Source organism: Rhodnius prolixus, unplaced genomic scaffold (assembly GCF_049639745.1).
Source record: "Rhodnius prolixus isolate KJV_2025 unplaced genomic scaffold, Rpr scaffold_1, whole genome shotgun sequence".
Taxonomy (NCBI): Eukaryota; Metazoa; Arthropoda; class Insecta; order Hemiptera; family Reduviidae; genus Rhodnius; species Rhodnius prolixus.
Window position 1 is genome coordinate 11,930,317 of NW_027411581.1, and position 26,111 is coordinate 11,956,427.

Below are 26,111 nucleotides of genomic sequence, written 5' to 3' on the forward strand. Positions count from 1 at the left end.
TGTTATCTTAGCGTTGCACTGGCTTGTACAATTATAATTCAACATATGTTTATTTCAAATAATAAACATATTTGAGAAAAACAGGTCGTGACCTATTTAGGAACTAAAAGAGGCTACTGTGTCTGGTTAGCCCAGTAGCCTGTTTTAGTTATTGATCAGTAAAGGACGAAGTAGGGCAAAAGGCGACCTATTTAAAAGAGGTTGACTTCGCTTGCGCGCCCAGGACCTATATATTGAGAGCCATTAGCACTTGGTTTACAGTCACCGAACCATTTGAAGACCAGTCAGAATGGAAGGTGAAGAAGACTTGATTCCTTATAAGATCGTTGACGTTACTCGAGAAAAGAGGTTTGGTATAGTTGCCAATTCATTGGAAGATCTTGTAGCCAGAGGTGAGTTGTTTACAAAAGTTATGCAAGGTTTTTTTTTCTTTCTTTCTTTAGTGTCCATAAATTATTATTTTTATTTTTTTTACATTCAGCTTGTGAAAAACTTGGCCTATCAGGAAGTGTCAAGGTAGTTTTAGAACAGGATGGCACAGAAGTTGATGAAGAAGACTATTTCATTACATTGGAGCGGAACACGAGTCTTATGTTGCTTACTTCCGAACAAAATTGGGAACCTGCTGGAAGAAGGTAGTTATATTTGCCATCATCTAAATACATTTTGATGACTTTTTTCTGGAATAATTCTTAGAAGTGACTTCAGTAAATATAGAATTTTTTTCCCCTACATAGTTGTTACATAATAGCTGTACTTAATTGCTGAAATGTTATTATTTGAATTTCCTTAGTTTTTATTTACGAACCTAAAAATATCCTAAATGTTTCAAAAAGCCATCCAAATTTACTATATCCCATAAATCAGTACAAAATTATGATAACCAAAGCTTTTAGCAACTATAGTTACTCATTACACATATTCCGAACCATGTTTTTGTTGGGCTTTTGATCTTTGTTACGGTTTTTTACGGTACAAGCAAAAGCTAATAATCTTTCTGCAGTTAGGTGGTATGTGTTATGGCATCTTTGTTTTTATATCATACTTTTCTTTTTATGTTTTCACGTTTAATTATTACTTCTTAAATATTCATTGTCAAAAATTTAAGAAAAAAAAGGAAGAAAAAACATGTTTTTTACTTTCCTTCCGAATGGAAGTTTTCATTTTTTGTTGGCACTATAGCTCATTATTGAGTCTTGGCTTCCTCAGGAAGTTTCAATACTTTATTCTGTTTTACGGATCTTTGGGGAACGCTTGGCAAAGGATGATACTTCAGTGTTTCCTTCAAAATAAAATATACTTCAAAAGAAATCTTTCAAATTTCAAGAGTGAGGAAAATTTGTCTTGTTATTAACTAATGCAGAATTTGATTACAATTTAGATTGCTGTTATAAATGAGGAAGCGCTGTCTATGTGAGCTTCCTCATTATACGAAATCTTGAATTAAGAAGCCAGCGTTCAATCCCTTTCTTTTACATACAGTTTATTGTTGTTATGGTTTCTGTATTTAAAAAGGTTCAATATTGGCGTCCCTTAGGTAAAAAGAAATGTTAGTTGGAGCATATAAAAATAAACCAAAATTAAAGTGTGTTTTATGGTGCAGTAAGGGAGCTAATGGCGATCAGGTTGATGGCGGCCGTGGTATCCAGGGCCTCCTCAACAGGCTTCAAAGCGATATAGGACATGTATCATTACTTGGAGGCTGCGAGCTGGAGCTGCTTTCAGACATGGATCCTGAAAGCCTCACAGATATCGTTCCAGACAGGTATGTATCGTTTACCAAAATTCCACCCGGAATTTATCTGTGTCCCTTAAGGTGGTAGTCAGTCTAGTAAGCATGCGTACTCTCCGGTTTTGTTTCGAAACAAGTTTTAAATGAATTGACTGTGGCATCAGTGCTGAAGAGAAATGAGAAGAACAACTTTCATTAGCTTGTAACTATATATTCTGTAGATTAAGCTTTCTAGTAGCAGAATGAACATGGCCGGAGATTTGGTGGATTCGTGTGATCAATCCACAATATTCTCTGTAATATATAATTATCTGTAATGTATATATTTGGTTTTCTAAATGAGTAATTTAAGATTACTGTCGCTTTATGAGTTAGAATTATTTGCTAAAGTGATGCTGTAAATTACTGTATATTATTAAAAACATATGGTAATAGTTAATGGCTGAACGCTGGGAGCAGTGCCGATCCTGCTTAAAACGCCTATGAATCAACCTAGAATGCCTACTAGTTGTACAACAAGGTTGAGTTCGCCTTCCAGTATGAGGTCAGTTTTAGTGCAAGTGAATGTCAGATGGAGCAAAGTGAAACGAGTTGAAATATTAAACCCAATTCAGTGATTGCATTATTGAAGATGTCTTTTTTGTACCCTTTTCATAGAAACATATCTTTTCTAATTTCTTTTTGGATAGTGATAAATTAATATGTACTTACTTCATATGGCAAAAATCTTTTTGGATCATTTATACAATTACTTGTAATTTGATAGAATTTAAAAATTTCTGAAGCCAAAAAAACCCCCGCACAGCCCGATGCTTGTGATATCTATCGGCTTTTAATTGCAACTGCAAGCGATAGGGTTTTGTTTTCCCGGTTACTCGGCGATGATCATTATCTACTCAGTGAACTTCCTTGGGTGAAGTACAAGCTTATTAACTGTTCATCATAACTGCACATTTCAAGATATATATACTGCGAACATTACCACCTGCATTGGAAGGGTCCATAAATCTGAAGAAAGGTTATTAATCAGATAGGTTCGTAACAAGTCCATAAAGCAGTTTTTATTTTTGATGACTAAATTCTATTTCTAGACAGCGTCTAGAAAGTAAAACCATTTCCTAAATATTCAGCCATCAGCAGTTAATGTTTCTTAAAATGTCATTGAAAATGTGGTAAGGTCCTCAGTGCTGGAAAATATCTTAGATTTTATCCGTCGTAGAATCATGTTTATTGTAAAGTTAAACAAGTTCGGTTTTAGAGTTTCATCCATCATTAGAGAGAGGATAATCAGTTGGGTGTGAAATTTTTGACTTCACTTATGTTTTCGTCTCGCACTACTTGCTGAAAGTTTGAAGATAAAAGATTACGGTCAGAGATACAATAAACATCCCTGCTGCGACAAATAAAATAAAAGAAATTGTCATTAAAATGGTCATTTCACAATGTGACAGATAGAAGCGCAGCCAAGCACTTATTCCAGCTTTAATATGCATTCAGACTCTTCAGTTTCACTTTGTATACAATCTTAGAAGACAGTGCACTATTTCTAACTTCACATTTTTATTGTCAATGCTTTCTTCGTTTGCCTTTTTTGTTTTGTTTTTACGGATGATCAAGTGTTTTAAAAAATATTATTAGGCATGTCGATAGTTCTCTCTTTGAGGACAATTTTATTTGTTTATTTATATTTGTGTTTTGTTTGTACTTTTCTTGAGTTCATTGCCGATAAATCGGTTGATGAATTACTCTTTACTTTGCTTTATTTTGTTCTTTCTTTTCTGAATTTGTCTTAATATTCTAGAAGCAGTGCAGAAAGTATCCAAATCTTTGATTACCATTGTTTTAGTGCATGTATTTGCTTGACGACTTCTTCGTAAAAAAAATAATTATTCTACTTATGTTGAAGAATGTACAATTGTTTGTTATTACAAAAATCAGTTAGAAACTGTATAAGCTTATTTATCTACACCTTTTCATATGATTAATTCATGTGTACATTTTTTTTTTTAACAAACAATTTCACGATCCCCTGCCCAATCACAATTTGGTGTGTTTTTTCTTGATGAGTAAAAAATAAGCTTATACACTTTTGAAGAATTAAATAAAACTCAGTAATAAATACAATTATAAGGAAATAACGGAAGAGATTAGCTGGGTGGTTAGCAAATACTGGATTTCAACGCGGAGATCGCGGCTTCGGATTCAGCTGCAGGCCCCTAGATTTTCTCTACCGAGGAGCTTCTTATAGCTCACAGTTCGGTGCTGTCTGTAACGAGAGAATACTGTCAAGGGGCTGGTAGTGCGCTGAAAAAAGCTAAGATTTTGACTCGCCTTAAAATACAAAAAAAAAAAAAATAAATAAATAAAAATTTAATTAAAAGATTTTATAATTTAATAATAATTCTAATAAATGAGGAAATCCATTTTAAAAAAATAATTATGTTGAGTGTGACGAGTTAACAAACTGGTAGCTCCTACTATAATTTAATATTTTCATTTCTTTGGCACATTGCTTGAGCCAAATTTTTGTGTCTCTAATGCATTGATAATTTAAGTTCCTCCTCCCAATAATACATTTAATTTTTAGGTTGTTTAATTCGCTTTAGACAAGCAGTTCTTAACTTTTTTAACTTTATACTGTATTGATTCCAATTTATGTGAAGAAATGATTAAAAATATAATCAAAGTTAATAAATATTATAGGGAATTAAAAATATTAACTTTGGGTTTTGACAAATTTCACGTAGATGATAATCCTCCGGATAATCTCCGACAAATAGTACAAGTATTTCACAAATAACATTCTCCGAATTAGTCATTTATACTATCTAATAGTTGGCTATACTTTTATTTCGGTATAATAAAAAAATGTTGCAATAAAGATTACAGACCCTCGCAAATATTGTGCCAACAGGTTCTCCACTGTTCCTAATGACTGATTTCCTGGCCTTTGAAACGTTTGTAGCATCAAACTGAGGTAGTTCGTCCGTCTTCTTTTGTCGCGCCTGATCCTGATTTAGGAAGTGGTAAGCACGTTAGAGGTGTTTCCTTCGTAGATTTGTGTCTTGGTTGACACTAAAAGCCTAAATTGTCATCTGACTTGGAGAAAACGACAGTCCTCCAGTCAAGGAGATTTCACCGTAAGATCTCGTTGGCACAGAAAGTAATAGCCAAACCTTAACTCAAAAAACTGTTCCATACTTGTCTAACCTCACCTAAACATCAGCTCCAAATATGTTCTTTGGGCTTAGAACCCGATAAAGTCACTCGAGCAGTGGTCCAACCACAAAGTATATTTGATTGGAATTGTGTGGATCACTGGTTAAGAACTGCTAGTTTAGATGCTATTTATTAAACAATTATTTATTTTCAATATCTAAGATTTATTTAAAAATTTTCGAATTACAAAGAAATTTCTCTGATCTTCTAAAATAAAAAGCATTTGTTGCAGTCCTGTTACTTTTAACTGATGTCTGTTATTGCTATTTTTCAGGGTATTTTTGGACCAATTGAAAGAAGCAAGTGGTCGATTCTTGAGTGATAAACGGCAAGCAAAAGAAGCAATGGATTTGCTCAAACTTTATCACCGACAAACGGGTGGTTTCCAGGAAGGGAAAAAGGGCACACTTGCACAGTAGCCAACTATTCTACATCTTACTCCTAACCTGGTCAATTAAACAATCATATTGGTTGGTTTTAATATATATATTTTTTTAAAGATTGTTATCAAAAGAGCACACAACAAAAAATATATTAACAGAGAAATCATCTTTATCTAGTGCGGTAACATTTTTCTACAAACTTGCTCTAAGAGATCTCCACCATGCCTTGTATTTGTTATTATGATCACAAAATCCTCAAATTTTAAGGGAATGATATATATTTTGTAAATATCGATACAGGAGGATCGACAGTAAGGAAGAGAGGGGGTTAGAGGTCAGAAGGACACGAGGTGCATTACGTTAAGTACGATATACACAGTTCTTTCATGTATCTTATGTATTTTGTAATAGTGAATAAATACGTTATTACAGATTTGTGTACTCGTTCGTTAAATACATAACAAATTGGAGGCACCGGCGAGATACAATACGTGAGGAAAAGATTTACAAATCCAAAGCGAGTATATATTATATTACGAACTTGAATATTCTACAAAATCGTAAGTAACCTTAAATTTATCTTTCTCGAATTACAATGAGCCTGGATCCAAATGTACAAAGTTTGGTAGAAACAGTTAAGAATCTAATCGCAACAATTAGCGTTAAAAATGAAGAAACCAAATCAATTGGTCATGTGAATTTTGAAAAGTACGATGCTTCAGTCGAAGATTTTGATACATACATTGAACGATTAACTGCTTATTTCCGAACAAAGGGTGTCCCTAATGATAAAAAATCAGATTTATTTGTTACACTAATTGGACCGAAGTTATTTACGCTTTTAAAAACATTGTTACATCCCATGACATACATGCAGAAAACATTTGAGGAACTGGTAGCTATTTTAAAGAATCATATTGATCCTCCACCCTTAATAATACCTTCGAGGCATACATTAATTAACCGGAAACAAGCTGAGGGAGAATCTATTTCGGATTATGTTGCGCATTTACGGAAATTAGCTGCTCCTTGCAAGTATGATGACAGTATGTTAGCTACAATGCTAAGAGATGTTTTCGTGAGTGGATTACGTTCTAAACATATTTTAGACAGACTTTTTGAAGAGGATAATCCATCGTTTGACAAAACTGTCGAAATTGCACTGGCTTTAGAAAAGGCATCTGGCGGAACGGGAGAAATTCTTGGTGGTGAAGTAAATAAATTGTCTATAAAGTCAAAACATAATACAATAGCCACACAAAGATACAAAAGAAATAATTTCAGAAAATACAATCCTAATGATAAATCAAATGCTAGAGAGAGTAATGTCACTTGTTTAAAATGTGGTAAGATCGGTCATAAAGCAAATGAATGCTACGCTAATGACTTATTTTGTAAATTTTGTCAAACACAAGGTCATGTAATAAAGGTATGCTTTAAGAAGAAGAAATACAAGCAACAAGAACCAATTAAAGAAATACTCCCAATTTGTAAAATTAATACAAAGTTGAAGCATGTACCACCGGTTTACGCCAACGTTTCAATTAATGGATTAAGTGTTTCCCTTGAAGTTGATACAGGTTCACCAGTTACTATAATTACGAAAAGCTTATTTAATAGATTTAAGGATTCAAAAATACGGCCTACTTCTTCTTTATTTAGAGGTTACAGTAAAAAAGTAATTCGCCCCTTAGGAGAATGTAAGGTTAGTGTTATTTACAAGGGTATACGAAAACAATTAAATGCATATATAATTGATGGAAATTACTCAAACCTAATGGGAAGAGACTGGATCGAGAACTTAGGAGTACTTGATATTTCTGAGGTCCATGTCATAAGCAATTGTAATGTACTGGAGAGTATTTTAACCAAATATAGTCAAGTCTTTCAAGAACTTATTCAACCAGTTGAAGGAATCCAGGTCTCTGTTAATCTTAAGCCTGATGCTCAACCTGTCTTTGCAAAGGCCAGGGTTGTGCCCTTCGCCTTAAAGCCAAAGGTAGAAGACGAGATAAAACGTATGGAAAATGAAGGCATCATCACGAAAACAAGAATATCTAATTGGGCTACACCAGTTGTTCCTGTAGTTAAACCGGACGGATCTATACGACTTTGTGCTGATTACTCTGTTACAGTAAATCCGCAAATGATAGTGCCACAGCATCCCTTTCTAGGATTTGACGAAGTTGCTACACAACTTTCTGGAGCTAAATATTTTTCAAAATTAGATGTCAGGACAGCATTCTTACATTTGCCAGTAACGGAAGAAGCAAGTGAAATTTTAACCATTAATACACATATTGGGCTATACAAAGTCAACCGACTGTTATACGGTTTAGCTTCGGCACCCGCAGAATGGCAAAGATTCATAGATACTCTCTTTCTAGATGTAAAAGGTGTATGTGTTGTGCATGACGATATTGTTGTTTCAGGTAGTACGATTGAAGAACATAATCAAAGACTCGAAATGGTCCTACAGAAATTAAAGAATAAGAAAGTCCGCTTGAACAGAAGCAAATGCAAATTCTTAGAAAAGAAAATTACATATTTGGGATTTGAAATATCGGAAACGGGAATTGGAAAAACGCAAGATATGGTAGAAGCCATAAGTAAGTGTAGGAAGCCCAACAACGTAACCGAAGTAAAATCTTTTATGGGTCTTGTGACATTTTATGCGAGGTTTACACCACACCTTGCCACTTTAGCTGAACCTTTACATCAACTAACTAGAGCTGATACGCCATTTATTTGGAAGAAAGAGCACTCCAGAAGCTTTGATCAAATAAAGAAAGAAATGACATCAGATAAAGTCCTCGTACATTACAATCCTAAATATCCTGTTGTACTTGCAGTGGATGCATCACAAACTGGTTTAGGTGCAATTTTAGCGCACAATATTAACAATGAAGAAAAGCCAATCGCTTTTGCATCAAGAACTTTATCAAAGAGTGAAAGAAATTATTCACAGATAGATAAAGAAGCCCTTGCAATTAAATGGGGGATAGAAAAATTCTACCATTATTTATATGGGCAACATTTTACATTAATTACAGATCACCAACCCCTTACGCGGATTCTGGGATCGAAAAACAGTTTGCCAGTAATTACTGCAACACGGTTACTCCGATATGCTCTATTTTTACAAATGTTTAATTTCACTATTAAATACAGGAAATCTACTGAAAATTCTAATGCAGACTGCCTCTCACGACTTAGCTTACATTCGCCACCAGGAAGCGAACAAGATGAAGTGGAAATCTTTCAGATAAGTCAACTTTCAACTTTACCCATTACATCATCTGAAATTGCCGCAGAAACATTAAAAGATCCAGAACTAAGAAATTTATTACGTACATTAAAAAATGGAATATCCAATGGCATTAATGATAAACGATTTACATTACAAAATGATTGTATATTTTTCGGAATACGAGTGTACATACCCAAGACATTACGGGATAGAATTTTAAAAGAATTACATATGGGTCACATCGGAATGGTAAAAATGAAATCGTTAGCCCGATCATATGTTTATTGGCCAGGTATCGACAACAACATTGAAGAATACGTTAGACAGTGTGAACCGTGTATTTTGGTTTCGAAGGAGCCTTCCAAAATCACTTCACATCATTGGCAAACGACAACGACTCCATGGGAAAGAATACATATTGATCATATGGGACCCTTTTATGGAAAACAATTTCTTCTGGTCATCGATGCATATTCTAAATGGCCTGAAATCTTTCTAGTAGACAGTACTTCTTCATCTAGAACCATTGCAATACTGGACTCTTTATTCGCCAGGTACGGAAATCCTGAAATTCTAGTATCGGATAATGGTACAGCATTTACAAGTAAGGAATTCCAAGATTTTATTAATCGGCGAGGTATCCGACAGGTTACATGTGCTCCATACAACCCTGCAACAAATGGCCAAGTGGAGAGATATGTGTATACTACAAAACAAGCACTAAGAAGCTTAATAAAGGAAAACCACGGTTCCCTACAGGAAAATTTAAATACGTTTCTATTTTCGTTTCGGCGTTCTCCATCTGCTACAGGTGAAAGTCCTGCTAAATTATTTTTAGGCAGGAACCTACAATCTCCTTTGACATTGCTTCATAGACCAGGGAGCAAGTCGAGCATAGAACCCACAACTTTAAGACAGTCTCAAACCTTTCAAGAGGGAGAGAAGGTGGCGTTAAGAAATTATACAATGCCAAATAACAGATGGGTAATAGGTACAGTAATCAATAGAGATGGACTTCTTCATTACACGATTTACATGGATGGACGACTAGTGAGAAGACATGCTCAGCAGTTAAGGAAGATAAGTCAACACATCCCAACTACAACTACATCTGCAGGAAGGAACTACAGAAAGGATACCATAACTACTCCGACTACATCTACGATTGCTACTAATCCATCACCTTCCGATCCTACAGCCATTACACCTACTCCCATCACCTCCAAACCTACTACTTCCACACCTAGTTCTCCGCTACCCTCCACTCCTACGGCTGTTCCAGGAAATACTCTTAACCCTCGAACTTCAAACATCTCCCATCCTACTATACCTCCAGTTACAATACGTAGATCCCAAAGACTACGGAAACCTGTGGATAGATTGGACTTATAAAGTACGAATGCTATTCAAATTTATTTTATATTACAATTTTTATACTTTATTTCGTTGAAACATTTTCAGGGGGGAAAGATGATATATATTTTGTAAATATCGATACAGGAGGATCGACAGTAAGGAAGAGAGGGGGTTAGAGGTCAGAAGGACACGAGGTGCATTACGTTAAGTACGATATACACAGTTCTTTCATGTATCTTATGTATTTTGTAATAGTGAATAAATACGTTATTACAGATTTGTGTACTCGTTCGTTAAATACATAACAGGGAAAAATAAAAACACTTTTATACTGCATTCCTCCTAAGAATGTTAAACATTAATTTGAAATAATACTAGGAAAACACTTTTCCTTTTTCTTATTACTTTTTTTTTTTTAACATAACATATGGAGTTTTTTGTTCCACTAACATCTTGACTTGTTTTGAAATTTTAATTTGATTACTTTGAAATCTTTTACAAAAACTTATAGCGGAGTGGCAACGAATTATAATTCATCTTCATTAAGTGCCCTATTCGCCTCAATTGTTAGTAATCATCATTGCATTATTTTTAATAATTGAATAGTACTCTTTTCGATCTAAGGTTTTTCAAACAGCTAGTTTTTCAGCCTCCTGGCTACATTATCAATTTTCCCTTGTCGAAGCGTTATTTAGTTTCATCATCTTAACTGTAAATATTGCTTCACATTCATGTCCAGTTATAAGTGTATCTCGGCACTTGATCCATGAGATCTTCACGCTCCTCGTCCATGAGATCTTCACATTCCAAATACTTTAATAATTTATTATATATAGATAGCTTTTTCAAAACTTCCGCAAAACAGTAACAACTACTTCCTTTCAAGGACGTGGCAAGATTTCTGAAATATTCTTCTGAAGTAAATTAGTTTCAAAATCAAACTTGAAAGATGTTTGACTATTTCTAGACATTTTTAATCGCCAGTAAATAGAACGGCAACGATCTCAATATTTTCAGTAGACGTTAAATCAAATCCATACTTCAATCAACAATGTTAATACGAGTATGTTTTTAAATAAACTCCTTGAATTCACTGGGTTTATTGAAAAATGTTAATTAGCATTGCCTTTCAACAGCGGCACTTTATGAAGGCAGTAGAAGAATATTTACATATAAACACATAAATATATAATATATATAAAATAAGCTTATAATATGTAACTTTTTGAAGCTTTTTGAAAATATATATGTATATAACTTGTACATTTTCATGAAGCTTCAAAAAGTTACATATTATAGCATGTGTAATATGATAAAAATTGGATGAAAGAAGTAAATCAAATCTTCCCAAGATGTGTAAGATTATTATTCAAAGAGACGGCCTCAAATAAAACAAAGAAAAGTTAACGAAAATAAATTCTATATATTAGCATAATGTTGATTTATTTTTTTTTTAATAGCGTTAAATTGGGACGTGCTCAACCTTATCCAAGAAAAATGAAATTTGTTAAACAAATCATGTGTTTATAACAACACCAAACATTTTGTACTTTCTCCTAAAAAATTGAACTACTAGCAAAAGTTGTAGTGCAAGATTTGCAAAACTGCATCAACAAAACAAATATTAAATGTACAATTTTTTTTTTTTGTTAATATATACCAAAAATGCCTTCCTACGAATCATTCATAAATTCTTACATCAGCTATATACATCCATTTTTGTAAATATATGTAGTAATTTTATATGGAGGCATTTTGAATATACATAAAACAATGTTTTTATTGAACTGTCCTTAATATAGAATCCATAAATAAACACATAAGAATAGAAATAGATATAATACATTTTACAACATTCATATCCTAAGTATTAAAACACAAATAAATGTTATAAAAATAATTTAAATTGGGATTTATGGGCCATTAACGATCATGTATAGGATGATTTCTAAAATAAAATAATCATTTACATTATGCACATATATCAAAATATACTTATTGCAAATGAATATTATGATATAGTTTCTTATTCCATTGTTGTGAACAAATTTCATTTATGTTGCTTTTTTGTTCCATAGTTCTTAGCAGAAATTAGCCAATTTTTATGTGTAAACTGATCATTAAGTTTTTTTATGGTAATACCTAATACCTGTATGCATATTTGTGTTAGGTATTTGTAAATATGTAAGAATAGCTCAATTTTTTTAATAATAACAATAATAATACCATTTTTAATTAACATTAACCAACCTAACCTTAAGCCTCATGTAGAGAATAGGAGACAATTAGTGTAAGTTGTTACTGTATACCTTGAAGTAAATCAATCTTATTGAGAAATAACTCTCTTTTCAAAAATTAATTAGTCATTAACAAAATTAAGAGAGAAAATACACATTATTGTTTGTATATTAAATTAATAAGAATACATTTAGCTATAATATAATATTAGTAATAATCTGAATTAAGTTAATTTGCAGCGTTTCTCAAACCGGTCAGTGAGCCCTCAACAACACTTACGAGTTATTAGCAAACTTTATTTCATACATTCTCAAAACAAATCTTATTTTACGACAAATTAAGAAATTAAACTTACTTGTGATACCCTGTGCAACTTGTAGGATTGTGAGTTCGTGTCATCTTAGCTTTCCATTTCTGGTATTTCACGATCTCCTGATTTGAAGCTTTTCTCTCTACTAACTATTCTTCTAATTAAAAAAAGTCTGTGTCTAGCGCTAATTTGTTGTTTCGGGACCGATTGGCATTGCTTTGAAACTCTTGCAGTTAGCAAAGTTCTTGCAGCCTTTCTTTTTAATATTTCCTATTATTTCTACGTTTGGCAAATGTAGGCGCGCAAAGGAGGGTAATTAAGTCCATTCGTTCTAAAACGCTTTAAGGATCATTTAATCTTCATAATGGAAGTTTCTCTTTTCAAATAATATTCTACATTCGAATCTTCAAAATTATATAAGCCCATCCTCATAATTTTTTACCTGCATAAATCATTCTTAGTTATCATATTTAGTTGGTCTCGTTGACAAAGCTTTTAGATTTGTTACATCAATACGAATATTAAGTGAGTAAGTGTCCTTAATTTGTGTACATTGCACTTAACTCCCCGTGAATATTTTTCAAACCACATCGTGGAGGAGTTCCGTACGGTAATTTAAGTGGCGTTACTTCTAAAGCAATTGTTGCTCGTTTTTTAGATTATACCAATCATTCATTGAAATATTCTCATAAAATCGCCCCGATTTAATTAATTTTTTATACTGAAATGTATACACATTTCATCATACGATCAAAAAAATTATAGTAGTAAATGAGTTTAAGGACGACCAAAAATGTTTGAGAATTGCTGTTATTAATTAAATAAATAAATTTTACAAATTAAAGTAATCTTAATTTTTGTTTTAACTGTTGGTCCAATTATCTGGGCAGTGAACTCTGGGTGCACATATATTAATTATTTATTATGTAAGGCTTATTTTAGATTGTTTTTTCACTCTAAGAATGTTTTACTTTATTTTGATTTTTGAGAAAGCATTAAGTCAAAACAAGTTGAATTTTAATAATGTTTTACGAGGTTTCTTTTTCCAAGGGTATATTTCTAATGAAACCCAAGGGTTTGCTGCTTCCATTTACTAATTGAGAATTGATCTAATTGTTTAAATAGATTGATAGATCTGCAATGATGTTAACTGATTGATTTTAAGTTGTTCACAGTTTGATTTATTTTGACCTACATTAGATTTTCCTTCATCATCAGTTGATGGTTCATTAAGTGCATTTGGAGAGTAGACTTATACTTGAATGAATTCTGTTTACGTCTAATTTGTATGTTGTCACAAATCAAGAACTCGCAAAAGCTCAAATTTGATTATATTATAGAAGAAAATTTGACCTTTATCAAAATTAATGAAAATAGCTATGACACGCGACTCAATTTGAGATAAATTTTCCGTTATGTTCCAAAACTGTTGTAAAGAATAATAAAAAAAACAAGTTCAGACAGAGTTTAACATACAACCAACTTAGGTTTAGGGAAGGTCATACTTTTCATTAATTAATTTTTTACTAATTAAATTAAAATTAACCATACGTTGGACTCGAACCTGGGCTCTCTCACTCACTGGTCCAATCAACCATTGCATCAAACCCTCTCCCAACCTGTTATATAAAACGGACGTACTTAGAAATATTATTCCCAAAATGAAGCAGTAATCTGCAATTCAAAAATATATAAGTAAAAAAAGTAGTATTTATATGTTTACTGTATAATAAATAAAACTATTCTATAAGGAAAGAAAGAGTTTAGTCTGATTAAATTAGTGTATTATAAAGAATCATGAAAATATTCCCAGGTATTAGTATTATCTATAGGCTGATAAATGTAGATGTGCACAACGGATTTGTCGGACTTTCATTTTTTATAGAATAATAATTGTAAAAAGTGAAATTATCATATAATTTAGGAATTGCATACCATTAAAACCTTTTCCAACCTAAATTTCGTTGGTTAAAATGTAATAATTCACTAAAAAAAAAAGAAAGAAATTTTTAGATTGGTTTTGTGTAAACGAATTGGAAACAAAAAGATATTATTAGATGCCTTTTTTCGATACTCATAACAAGAAAAAAAAGATCAAAGGCTGATAGTTTGTATCGCGAAAACATAAACCATCAGTTCTAATTAAGTGTAATAAATCATAGGAGAGACAAATTATTTTTTACACAGGATACTTAAGTGGAACCAATTAATAGTATACATTTCAAAATTAGGCAAAATTAATCCTACAGTTCAAAATGATTCCAGAAAAAAAATTCCTTTTGTTTTGTTCCCCTCACTGTTGAGAAAGTCAGATTTTTGTTTTGTTTGTGATCTCGGTTTCTAAAAAGAATTTCGGAAAATGCTCAAAAACTCGACTTTAATAAGATAATTTTAATTTTGTTAAAAATATAAAAATACTGACGAATAATAACAAAAAAAAAATCACAGGGTCTAATATATTCTGTTTCATTACCAACAAATAAGTTTGTATGCAAAATTAAATTTAAAACCTATTTTATGTAACATTAAATAAATTGATTAATCACTAATCTTAGGCCTGCTGAATTTAAGTTAAAAAATAGGTTTTGAAGTAATAAATGGACAGAGTTTGCATTTAGATAAGCAATAAAAGCAAAGAAAAATTATGTTTCTGAAGCTGTAGGTTATTAGAAAAAGTGTTTTTTTTTTTTTTTTAATTAAAAAAGTTATGTACACAAAATATCAAAACGCTACATGGTCATTTAGTTTTTCAAATATTCGTTTTATTACTCTTTAAACGATACAATAGTCTCAAAAATATGAAAGATATGTAATAAATGCATCAGCCATGAACTTGTTTATGACTTAATACTTTAAATTGTACAATGCAGAAGCGGTGTTCGAATGTTACATTGATTTCGTAATTTTAAAAAACCATTAATGCCATAATTAATTCACTTCCTTGTTACGAGTTTATTAATTTTTGGCTAAAATATTGTGCATGCCGATATGTTACCTTATTGAACAATATGTATATTTAGAATTCTGTAATTTGGATCCTACAACATTCCATTGTTCATCTTTTACCAAAATTCAATAATCTGCTATATTTAAATGGTTTTAAGTACAGATTGGAGAATTTTTTTTTTTTTTAATTTTGCATGAGATAACAAAAAAAAGTACATTTTGATAGGAACAGATCTTGTTTTGTGTGAAATATTAAATAAGTGGGCTTATTAGTAAAAAATTAAAACAAATTTAATTTATAATAATGTAAATATAATAATAATTTTAGGAACCACATATTCAAAATTTTGTTCGGATTGAAAAACATTGCACCAAATACTGCCATTCTTCTCAAGGCCTATAGCTTTTAATTAAGAAGCAACAATAAAAATTAAAACTATTCTAATTTGCATTACATACATTTTGGGCGAATTAATAACAGAAAAAGAAATAACATTTGTCATTAAAAATATCAAATAAAAATCCCCATTGGTGCTTCTATATATAACTGCCAATATATTTGAATGTCCTTCACCTTTAATGTGATCTGAGACTGACAGTTGGAAATGTATTTCAAACAAAACGTATATATAAACAAGTTTTCAAATTGATTATTAAGTGAAAAGTATTGACGGAAACAAATGAGTGAAATGGTCATGATTTTGCTCAAAGTTAATTGAAATTATGATTAAAAAAACCGAACTTAAGATTGATAACAGTATTGTTTGAATAACATTTATTTATTGTATTATTGTTAATGTTACCTCATGTGTAAAAAAAAAAGAGTGATTTGTCTCATATAACGAAATATGCCTCTTAAGATTTGTATGTATATCCATTTAATAAAATATTAGCATTTTTAGTATTACAGTTGTTTTATTTCATCACACCTCACAAATCTTGCTATTTCAGAATCCTTTCATAACTCAAAGAAATATTCTACAATATTTTTCCGCATTGCTCTTGGATTAAAACAACAAAATAATGAACAGAAATGGCTCTTTAGAAGAAAGGGTAACCACCCCCCAACTTCAGGAAATGCCCTTAATTGTATTTTAATGAATTTTTTTTTTTTCTGACAGTCTTGAAGTTCTTCATTGCATTAATTCTTGAACTTCCATATTTTGTACCAAAGTTCTAGGACCCACAAATGGAAAACCCATAGAATGAAGATGTCTTTATCTTTAATTTATCGATTGTTGAGTGGAAGAATGTAAAATTTATCCGCCTAAAAAAATTGCATCATCCAGGTGGAATTAAAACTGGGTCGAAACTTCCAGTTTACTTACATTACCTGAGAAGTAAATTATTTCGACGTTGTCAAAACTGGTTTTAAGATGGCGTCGATTTTCCGGCGAACAATGAATCTATTTTTAGAGATGACCTAAACCTGATCTGATCTTTCTGATCCACAGCCCTTAAGAGATGCTTAACCGCTTCCAGCAGCACATAAATGTGACCAACGCGAAGTCTGTTATCTAACACAAATGAGTTTGGCTCCTGTCAACCCCGCAATCAGCCGTAGCTAATTTCGACGTAGACTAAACGGGATTCAAGATATTGTGATTCCAATAATTTACCATTGATGATGCTATTCTTAGCACCACTGCAGCCTGGATTCCTTGTAAACTCATTTTTAGCGCACTTCACTATTTTATTATTCATTTCTAGAAAATCATGAAAGCAATAATTTCAATTATTATTAATTAGAATACAACTTTTACTGTGAGAAAATTGCATGAAAAGTTTATACCAATGACACATTTTATAAGCGAATAAATCAAATTGCGTGCACAATGTTTTGTATGTTGATATTTTTACAATGATGAATATCATCGATCATATTTTTATGTATTTTTTTTTTTTCAAGAATGACATTTGCTAACAATTGATAAGGTATTGAACGCTATAATGACATGAGACAAATAAATCAATTTTTAAAAAGTCACGCTGATGAAATGACTGACCGAAGAAATTGATTTCGCAAAAATATATTTTTTGTACAATTTATTTAGAAATTAGTATTTAACTATTTACAAAAATGTACAAATAATTCATCGAGGTATTATTATAAATAACTGTACACTAAAACTAGACAATTAAATTAAATTACATATGTACAAACAAATAGTATGTAGAGATCTCTTTTGTACAAAGCAGAGCAGGGTTTTGCTTGTTTTTTTTTCTTTTTCAGAAACTCTGGTCTACTTCTTTTACGTGTCGTTAATGCCTTCAATCTGAAAAATAGAAATAAACAAAAATTAAATTGCTGCATTATTAGATGTAAGAATTTATTTAATAAGTTTCTTAAATTTACTGGAAGAAATTCCAGTCTGTCTTACAAATTACCTTAAGCTTAGGCGAAAATAGGTGAATGTTTTTGAATTCAGGTAGGAATGTTAGGACCAGAATGCATTGCGTAAGAGCTAATATCCATTCTGATCCTGTACTGATGATATGCAGTATATATCCGCCATCTTCTGGTCGCCAATGGGTTTCCTGATTGGGATCACCTGCAAATTTTTTTACCTTATATTAGGAATGTTAATATGATAGTAAGAATTTAATGACATGGGCATTAATTGCCTTCCAGGATTAGTGTGTGGTTGCAATGTAAATTTTGGTATATGTGCTGACTGGCACGCTAGGGAGGCAAGTAATCTATACTGAACTAGGGTGATCATTCCTTTGTAGCTGGTCTAAGATAAGAAAGATTATTAGACAGAAAGGCTACTTCTGGGTTAAGGCGCTTAGAGGTTTTTAAGAAAGAAAGAGTTAGGTGTAGGGAAGAATAGAAATTATTCTCATTACAGAAAATGCGTAATAATAAAAATGTGCACAATAATCAGATAATGCAACCACTAGATGCAAATCAAACCAAATTATTGTTAATTAAACTTTAGATTTAAGATATTTACTTAATTCAAAATTTGAATTTAATTTAAAAGTTTAATGCTTTAAAAATAAACTTTTTTTAAATTTATAGAATATTTTAACTGCGTCATTAGCTGCTGAGCTAATAATGGTGAGATCTCCTCTCTGTAAGAGACTACGCCGGCCTAACTCGCTGGTGGAATAGTAAACGATCATGTGGACTCCCCGAAAAGATTTTTTATCTTTGAAAAAATGAATAAGTTAGTTTATTGAAGCAAGAGAAATTCGTGTTGGTATACTTTTTTTAACACTTCATTTTATTTACTTACTTATTTGTGTGTTTTTGTTAGTATTAAAAATTATTAATACATTTGCAATTATTTATTTTTTACTCCAACAGAATTAAAATTTATAGATTATTTTAATTGAAATTGAGTTTGTTTCCTTTTTTTTTATCATCAAACAAATAATTTTCAAGTTAAGAAAATACGTTTGAGCATATTTTTACAACTCATTCAAGTATTATCTCAATTATGTTTTTTATTTTTCTTTCTTAATTTTTTTCTGTAACTTTTTGTTTAAATTAAACTATGTTTGTTAAATTTCTTTTTTGTTGGAAAATAAAGGTTAAGTGGTTATTAGTAGAGTTGCAGTTAACAATTTTTGGAAAGGAAAAAAAAAAAAAAATGTTCAGAAAAAAATCTTTTTTCTAATATTTTGTGAATCATTGCTTCTTTAGCAATTATTTTTGCTCTCTGAAGGCAAAATTTTGAAAAGTAGTACACTGATAACTTTTCAATCTAATTCATTTTTTAGCTAAATTGTCAAAAGCAAAGGTTCTTCTTCATTTTAATCCTCTAATTTACTCTTGGCTTAATGAGTAAAGAAGTTATTGTAAAGTGATTAAAAAATAAATCCAACAAATTTTTTTTTTTTTTTAAATTAAAAATGCAACAAATTAAAAATATATAACACAAAATGTTCATCTAAAACTAACACTATGTACCAATATCAAAATAAAAGGTCCTGGAATAGTTTCGGTGCATTACACGACTTAGTATTCTCCAGCTCTTGGAGGGAAGGTTCTACCTAAGTCTGATATATGTATATTATCAACATGGTCCGAGATAGATTCTATACAAAAATATCCAGAAAATAACTAATTTCGTTATCCGTAACTAATTTTGATCAGTTGATCTTGAACTAAAACAGTACTTTCTTGAAATGTTATAGAAGTAACTACTTCTAACTCCTGATGATGGGCACCAGTGGTTCCCGAAACATAGAGTAACAATAAAAAAGTTTTTATCCTTCAGATTTTCTTTGGCCACTGGCGAACATCCTTCTTACGTAATTTAAGACCTGACAATTATGAACCACGTTTTTTTTTTTATAATTATTTTCACCTTATATAATTATATAAGGATTTCACCTGATTATAACGATTTTAAACAATACGTTCTGCTAATGAATTATAGGAACAAAATATTAGTTTAAGGCACTTGAAGGAGTGGATTAACTCAGTACTTAGCGTACTAGATTTCCACAGAGGTTCGAATCCAGCAACTGGCCCTTATATTTTCTCAATCTAAGAATTTCATACAGCTCAACACCTGGTGAAGGACAGTACATAACAGTTTACGAGAGTACACATCTGGTGGCCTGCAGTATACTAAAAAAAGCTCCTCACGCCGAAGGCCTCAGATGCTTAAATTAAAAAAAAAATAATAATAAAATAATACCTGTTGTCAATTTATTAAAAATTTTGTGAAGAGCTTCATCTCCGTTTTGTCAACTGCTTCACACAACGGGAAAACAATGCACTTAAACCATGCACACGCACAATTCTTCAAAGGGGCATTAGAAAAGCACAACTTCTTCGCAGAAATTATTGACCTGACGTCAATCCGCGAATGATTCCCGAACAAACCTAGAGTAAGTAGAAATTAGAAGTGCTTCCAAAACTTCTTTTGGAGTGCAGACTAGAGTGGAGTTGCCCGACAATTCCGTTCTGTATCTAAGACTATTCCAGGCTTTTGCACGGAAATTTCGATACTGCAATTAAATTATAACTTTTCTAGTTTTTAAATATAAATACTTTAATTAATTATCACTAAATAATTGTACGCATTCGTTTGTCTACTGACACCACGCCAATGGCACGACCTACAGCTATAATCTGCTGGAAAATTGGCTATCAAGACATAACAATCAATTGATAAAGGAGCAACCTACCTGTGTAATAATAACCGGAAACAACTCCTGGCACGATTGCCGCAATGGTCATCAGCACAGACAAGAAGCATAGTATTGATCTAGCGTAGAACACAAATCCTGAGTCGAATTTCTTGCTTAGGTAGTACGAGAAGAATGTCTAGACATTAAAGACAACAAAAATTACTAAGATCTATTAAATTAAAACAAAACTTGAATGTTAGAAATCAAATTAAACAATTTCGCCCTAACTACTACACTGCTAAAATAACGAATTTTGATTAGATACGGATGAAATATTATACCTGGAAAATAAAGTAGACAGTGCCACCGATAAAACAGAGGCAAGCGCCAATATAGTGTATTTGCCAGACGTACTTCACTTGAAAATTGGCCACAATATCCATGCCTAAACAAGACAGATAGCCTAGCAAGGTTGCTACGTTGTTAGCACTAAGTCTATGACCAATAGTAGATCTGAAGTTTGCAAATTGTTTCACTTGCAAATATCTTATGTAAACGCATAAAGCTACTGGAAAATGTAATATTTTTAATGTAGATGATATAAATTAAAATAAAAGTAATAAAAATTAGAATTTTTAATCATTCAACTTACAAAGCATTGACGTAATGTTGAGCAACTGAGAGAAGATACAACTTTCAGGCGCATAATTGCCAGTGTCGCTAATATAAGGAAAGGCTAAACTCACATGTCCCATCTGCCACGCTACAATGAACCTGCCAAATATAAGTCAATTTAATAAAAACATTTCTGGAAAGAAGTAACATAATAAGTAAAAAATGTGGTTTGAGCCTACAAAACTTTCTCGTTATAGTTTGCGAGGTTTTTTTTGCAATTTTTTTTTTTTTTGTTGCTAATTCGAAATTTTAATTTTTACTAAAAGTTTAGAGGCTTTCAATTACTTACCCCCGTCTTATAATCGATTTTCATGGAAGGAAATGTTAAGAGTAATTATCTGAAATACGACCGTTTTCGAATGTTACAAAAATCATGCAAGAGATCCGTATTATACGAAGATTTTACCAATCTAAATTTTAGCGTAGTTAAAATCTCAGATATGTAACAAAAGGATACAAAGGTTAAACATCACTTATCCTGAGGTCCTTAAGTTTCCACTGAAAAATCAATAGAGAAAATTTGTCACGATTGCACAACTTTCTCTCAGTAAAAGAAAATAAAAAGTTTCTAATTAAATCTTGATTGTGACTGTGATTATTAAAATTATGATTTCTTAATACGTAATGCGCAATTGAGCACAGGAAAATATAGCGCTGAATGTTTTTCTTCTTCTTTTCAAAAGAGTTAAGAATTGAAAGAATTACTTCGAGTAGTTTTCTTATGTATACATTGGAACAATCATTTTGCTGTCGGGGAGTTTTCTTCTTTCTCTTGGTTATAGTTTTAGTAAATGATGAAATCAATGAACAAACAAAAATCACATTTTTCCTGATTTTAAGAGTAAGCAAAAAATGAAGGGAGTTCTACAAATGAACATTAACAATGAAACTAAAGAAAAGAAACATACATAGGTTTTGATTTTCATTTCTGTGATTTGATGATTAGTCAATTATGAATTCGTTCAAATGAAGAAATGTACAAATAAATTAGTTAGTACCATTTCCAATAAAAATAGCAGAGTTAAACGTACATTAATCCTAACAAACAAACAGTAGATAAGGTTTAAAATATCCAGACCGGCCAAACCAAACAAAAGGTTGACTAAATAAGATAATAAGCCGCACAAGATCTTTTATAAAAATTGTAAGTCAGCCTAACGGTCGTCGGTCAATATTAATTGTCATCACCAGCAGAGATAAAAAATTGTGATTACAAAAGAAATAGATACTCCAAAGTTTTTGCAAGCTAAGATAACGCATATCTCTTTATTATTTAGGTGGAAAAAAAAATTAATTATCAATAGTATCAGTGATTAACAATAGCTCTTATTATATTAAGATGAATTCATAAATTATAAGGCCTCCGCTTAAATTCTATTTATATGTGTATATTTAACTATAAATTACTTTAATCAGAAATATTCTCCTTAAAGAAATTAAGTCATTGAAAAATTACTAAGACATTTTGATTAACCCGAAAACGTTTTGCTTTAATTTTTAGAAGAGGAAAGAATATTTTACACAAAGAAACAATGGGTCTATTTAAACACCATTTTAAAATTATGAGTATTTTCAATATAAAATTTGGTTGGGCTCACAGTATTAAGTAACATTATTGGTTTTCTCTCGCAGCATGCTTGCTTGTTTGCTTTATTTCTAACCATTCGTGATTTTATGCATCAGAACACTGATCCGAGACCAGCAGAACCAGCGCGGATAAAGCACTAAGAAAAAAAAATTAAGTGAAATCCATGACTACATAATTTCTTTGGAATTAGGTAACTTGATGAAAGTGATCAAATATATTATTTATAATTATAAGTAAGTGATGAGTAATAAGTTTAATTTGACAAGGCTTTTATAACGGAGATTAATATTTCAAGATTATAAATCGACACTTCAGTAAACCAATTAAAAATTGATAGTAATGATTTTTTCCTTCTTTGATTAGTCATACTACTTGCTTCAGCATTTTTCCGTCTTTTTAATCACAACATTTATATTTCAAGCTTAAATTAAGAAAACATGAGGTTTGGCAAATGTCATAAAAATAGTTTTTATTAAATTTAAAAAATATACTTTCAAGAGTTAGAAGAAATTGCAGTACGCATATGAATGTTATCAGAGATATTTATAGTTCAACATTTTGATTTTTTTTTGAAGATCAGACTTTCAGTTGGGAATTATTCTGATACTTGTTAAGCCGTTTATAATGTTATTCTTGTTCGGAGAGCAAAATCAATTAGAGGCTTACTTGTAATAAACTTAACTTGCACTGGAAAAGAATTGTAGTGAAGTTTCAAGAAATTGCTCAAACCATTAATCGAATTTTATTCAATGAATTATTTTTGAAGCGTGTACAGAACCCATTTGAAACGTAATGTTTTAATGAAATGACTAAAAAGAATTGGATCAGTAATCATTCAGAATATATTGAATGTTGGGAAGCAGTCATAAATTTAAAAAAAAACATTGTTTACCATAGTTTCGGCAAATTTATTATTTTCTACAGAATAAATTGTGCGATCACAATCAAACGGATGGGATATAGAAAAGATCTGGTTTAGGTTCTTTGGCTGAAACTATTGACTTTATTAAAACTTAGGCAGTTTCATCTCAAGGTATCGTCTAATTTATTCATCCAGGTTGAAGGCAGGAACAGAATTCTGTCCAGGTCTCGACTTTTGTTTAGTTTTTGGAGAGCAGCTGATTGGAGCGAATAGACTTCGGTTACCACATAGTCAATTCGGAAAAATAAGATCATATAGGCTATTTTGAAAATCCAAATTTTTTGAAAATATTATTCTTTTCAACTTTAATTTTCTTATTTCTTACCACTTAACTATTTCTATCCTTCATCAGAAGTTGATCAATAAGTTTGGTCGCTCACCTTCTGCTCATACTTCTGACACTCACTGCACTTGCTCTTTTCAAGTTCTAAATTTTGTCACAACCACATTGTTAGTAAGTGAGACAGAATCTTTGTAAAATGGAAATCAAATTCCATGCACCTATATTATTAATCAGCCTCTGACGCTAAATGAAATTCACAAACTATTAAGAAATAAGGAAAATAAAGCTGATTTTTTATAATTAAAACTGTCCGGAAGGACAGCTGTAAGGCGTTGATCGTCGATTATAAATAATATACATTTGATCACCAAGGAAATTATAATATAGTCATATATTGAACTTATTTTTTTCCCTGCTTTTTCACGCTGATACTGCCGGCCTCAGATCAGTATTTTCACGTTACTTAACAACGCTCTGGAGAACATTTTCTCTCTTATTCAGGCCTTGGAGCCAAGTTCCTGCTCCACGTAAACCATATTGTACTACACTGAAATAATCGAATAATAGTAAAGTACGCCGTTACTCCCAGTTAACAAATTTATCTGCGCTTATGTGTGCCCGTTGCAACTTCTACTTAACAACAAAACCACATGGTTTAATAATATTTAAACATTAATAAAAATAACTATCTAAAAATAATGGCATTTTGGTCAGTATGTTTTTAATGAATGTTTGTTAAAAATTAATTGACAAAGTTTCAAATTTAAAAAGCGCTTGAAAAAATAAAAACACAATAGCAAATTATTTTTTAATCGGGGTGTAAATAGTAATGCATTATATAGCTCAAAGAAACTGAGAAGGATTTGGGTGCGCACAAGATGATACTGCTAAATTGAAAAGAAGTTGAAAAGACGACTTTAGAGATTTTTCTGAATTTCCACTACAAAAATCTAAAAATAATTGGAAATAAGAGTACTTATTTTTATTATAAAAGTGAATAGAAGTAAATAAGTAAACATATCCTATAACAATATAGTTATTATTATTGTACACTGACAAAAAAAATCTGGTAACAATATAGTCACGCTTTATTCAACTTGCGATTTCAAGGTTCTACACAATTTATACTTCACTAATCCAAATTATTTATATATTTTCTTGAAATAACGAATTTTAAAAACATTAATTTCTTACTAACATTATATAGTATGTAAAACCACTGAAATGACACTTAAGGGGGAAGTTATTGTACCATCAAAACGGTCATGAACGGATTTTCGAAGAGTAATCAAAATCATGTGTACGTAACACTAAAGATGCGTGAAAAATCTCAAAAAGTGAATAATTTATCCGTGAAGAGATACTTCACGTTAAGAAATTGTCTTAAAACTTGTTATTTTGAATACATTTAACTTTTTACATTATCATAAAAATTGTATGACCGTAAATTACCCTGAAATAGTATTTAAGAGGACAACTTTTATCCTTTATAACTACCCTTCATCAATTTTTTTTTTCTTTCAATTAAGTTTTAGTATCATAATGCCACTAGGTACACCAAGTTTTAAAATATCGCAGGAGTACGGGGGTTGTTTTAAAGAAAACCTCTAGTAGGTTTTTGTCCGCTAACTTTCTGTCGAGTTCCTCAAAGCCACACTAAATGTGAGTTTTCAGCTTCCTAGGACTTATTGCTTTTTTGAGTGAGCGTGTTCACTTAAGTACTATCAATCGCGCGCGTGCTGGCACACAAATTATACATACCATTTCAAAAAAATGGAACCAGGAACAAGCCAGTATTTTCGATAAATGTTTCATTAAAATTTTATTTTTTTATTATTTTTCAAAAAGTGTTTTAATATCCAAATTGAAGGGTAAAAATCTCTTTAAAAGAAGAAATTTCAAAAGTTAAAAATGTAGTTAGGTCCGCAGGGTTGGATAATATCTTGATTTAGAAGCTATAAGCCAAATACCCTGCGCGATAAAGATTTATTTTCTATCCTGGATGCTTACAGCGAGATTCTTGTAAAAGTTAGTATGTGTGATGGAGAACTAGAGTTCACTTTAAGAGAAGATAAACCCAAGTAACCTCATCAGAAAGTGAGGCAGAGATATGTATTA

The 26,111-nt window shown here is 31.3% G+C and overlaps 2 protein-coding genes across 10 annotated transcripts in view; one reads left to right on the forward strand and one right to left on the reverse strand.

Annotated features, from left to right (window-relative positions):
• Positions 1-18,648, forward strand: LOC141454591 (DNA fragmentation factor subunit alpha-like). 3 transcript variants are annotated; one of them, XR_012458818.1, is made up of 5 exons: positions 1-392; positions 482-635; positions 1,604-1,765; positions 5,226-5,421; positions 18,460-18,648. XR_012458818.1 is itself a non-coding variant. In XM_074129031.1 (4 exons), exons 1-4 carry the CDS (start codon positions 290-292, stop codon positions 5,368-5,370), a joined length of 564 nt encoding a protein of 187 aa, XP_073985132.1. In that variant the 5' UTR covers positions 1-289; the 3' UTR covers positions 5,371-5,436. The 3 variants fall into 3 exon arrangements, 1 of the variants encoding a protein (XP_073985132.1); XR_012458812.1 differs by lacking the exon at positions 18,460-18,648 and adding an exon at positions 11,401-16,338; XM_074129031.1 differs by lacking the exon at positions 18,460-18,648 and having other exon boundaries at positions 5,226-5,436.
• LOC141454565 (DNA damage-regulated autophagy modulator protein 2-like) overlaps positions 15,549-26,111 on the reverse strand; it is a 12,564-nt gene continuing 2,001 nt past the window's right edge. For 3 of the 7 annotated variants that reach the window (XM_074128992.1, XM_074128972.1, XM_074128952.1), the window contains 5 exons: positions 21,178-21,299; positions 20,867-21,093; positions 20,583-20,721; positions 17,823-17,986; positions 15,549-17,710 (listed from right to left, as the gene is read on the reverse strand). In XM_074128992.1, the coding sequence (XP_073985093.1) occupies positions 17,687-17,710; positions 17,823-17,986; positions 20,583-20,721; positions 20,867-21,093; positions 21,178-21,280 (657 nt within the window). In that variant the 5' untranslated portion in view covers positions 21,281-21,299 and the 3' untranslated portion in view covers positions 15,549-17,686. Of the gene's footprint in view, positions 17,711-17,822; positions 17,987-20,089; positions 20,278-20,582; positions 20,722-20,866; positions 21,094-21,177; positions 21,300-21,489; positions 21,887-22,798; positions 22,820-26,111 lie in introns of those variants that run through there. The other 4 variants (XM_074129002.1, XM_074128981.1, XM_074129011.1 and 1 more) reach the window with 4 other exon arrangements.

What these genes read in the sequence shown, in the direction of transcription:
- LOC141454591 (XM_074129031.1), top strand. Translation starts at nt 290, where the DNA reads ATGGAAGGTGAAGAAGACTTGATTCCTTATAAGATCGTTGACGTTACT. An exon ending in GGAAGATCTTGTAGCCAGAG is followed by an intron (nt 393 to 481) that starts GTGAGTTGTTTA and finishes TTTTACATTCAG; the next exon opens with CTTGTGAAAAACTTGGCCTA. An exon ending in TGGGAACCTGCTGGAAGAAG is followed by an intron (nt 636 to 1,603) that starts GTAGTTATATTT and finishes TTTATGGTGCAG; the next exon opens with TAAGGGAGCTAATGGCGATC.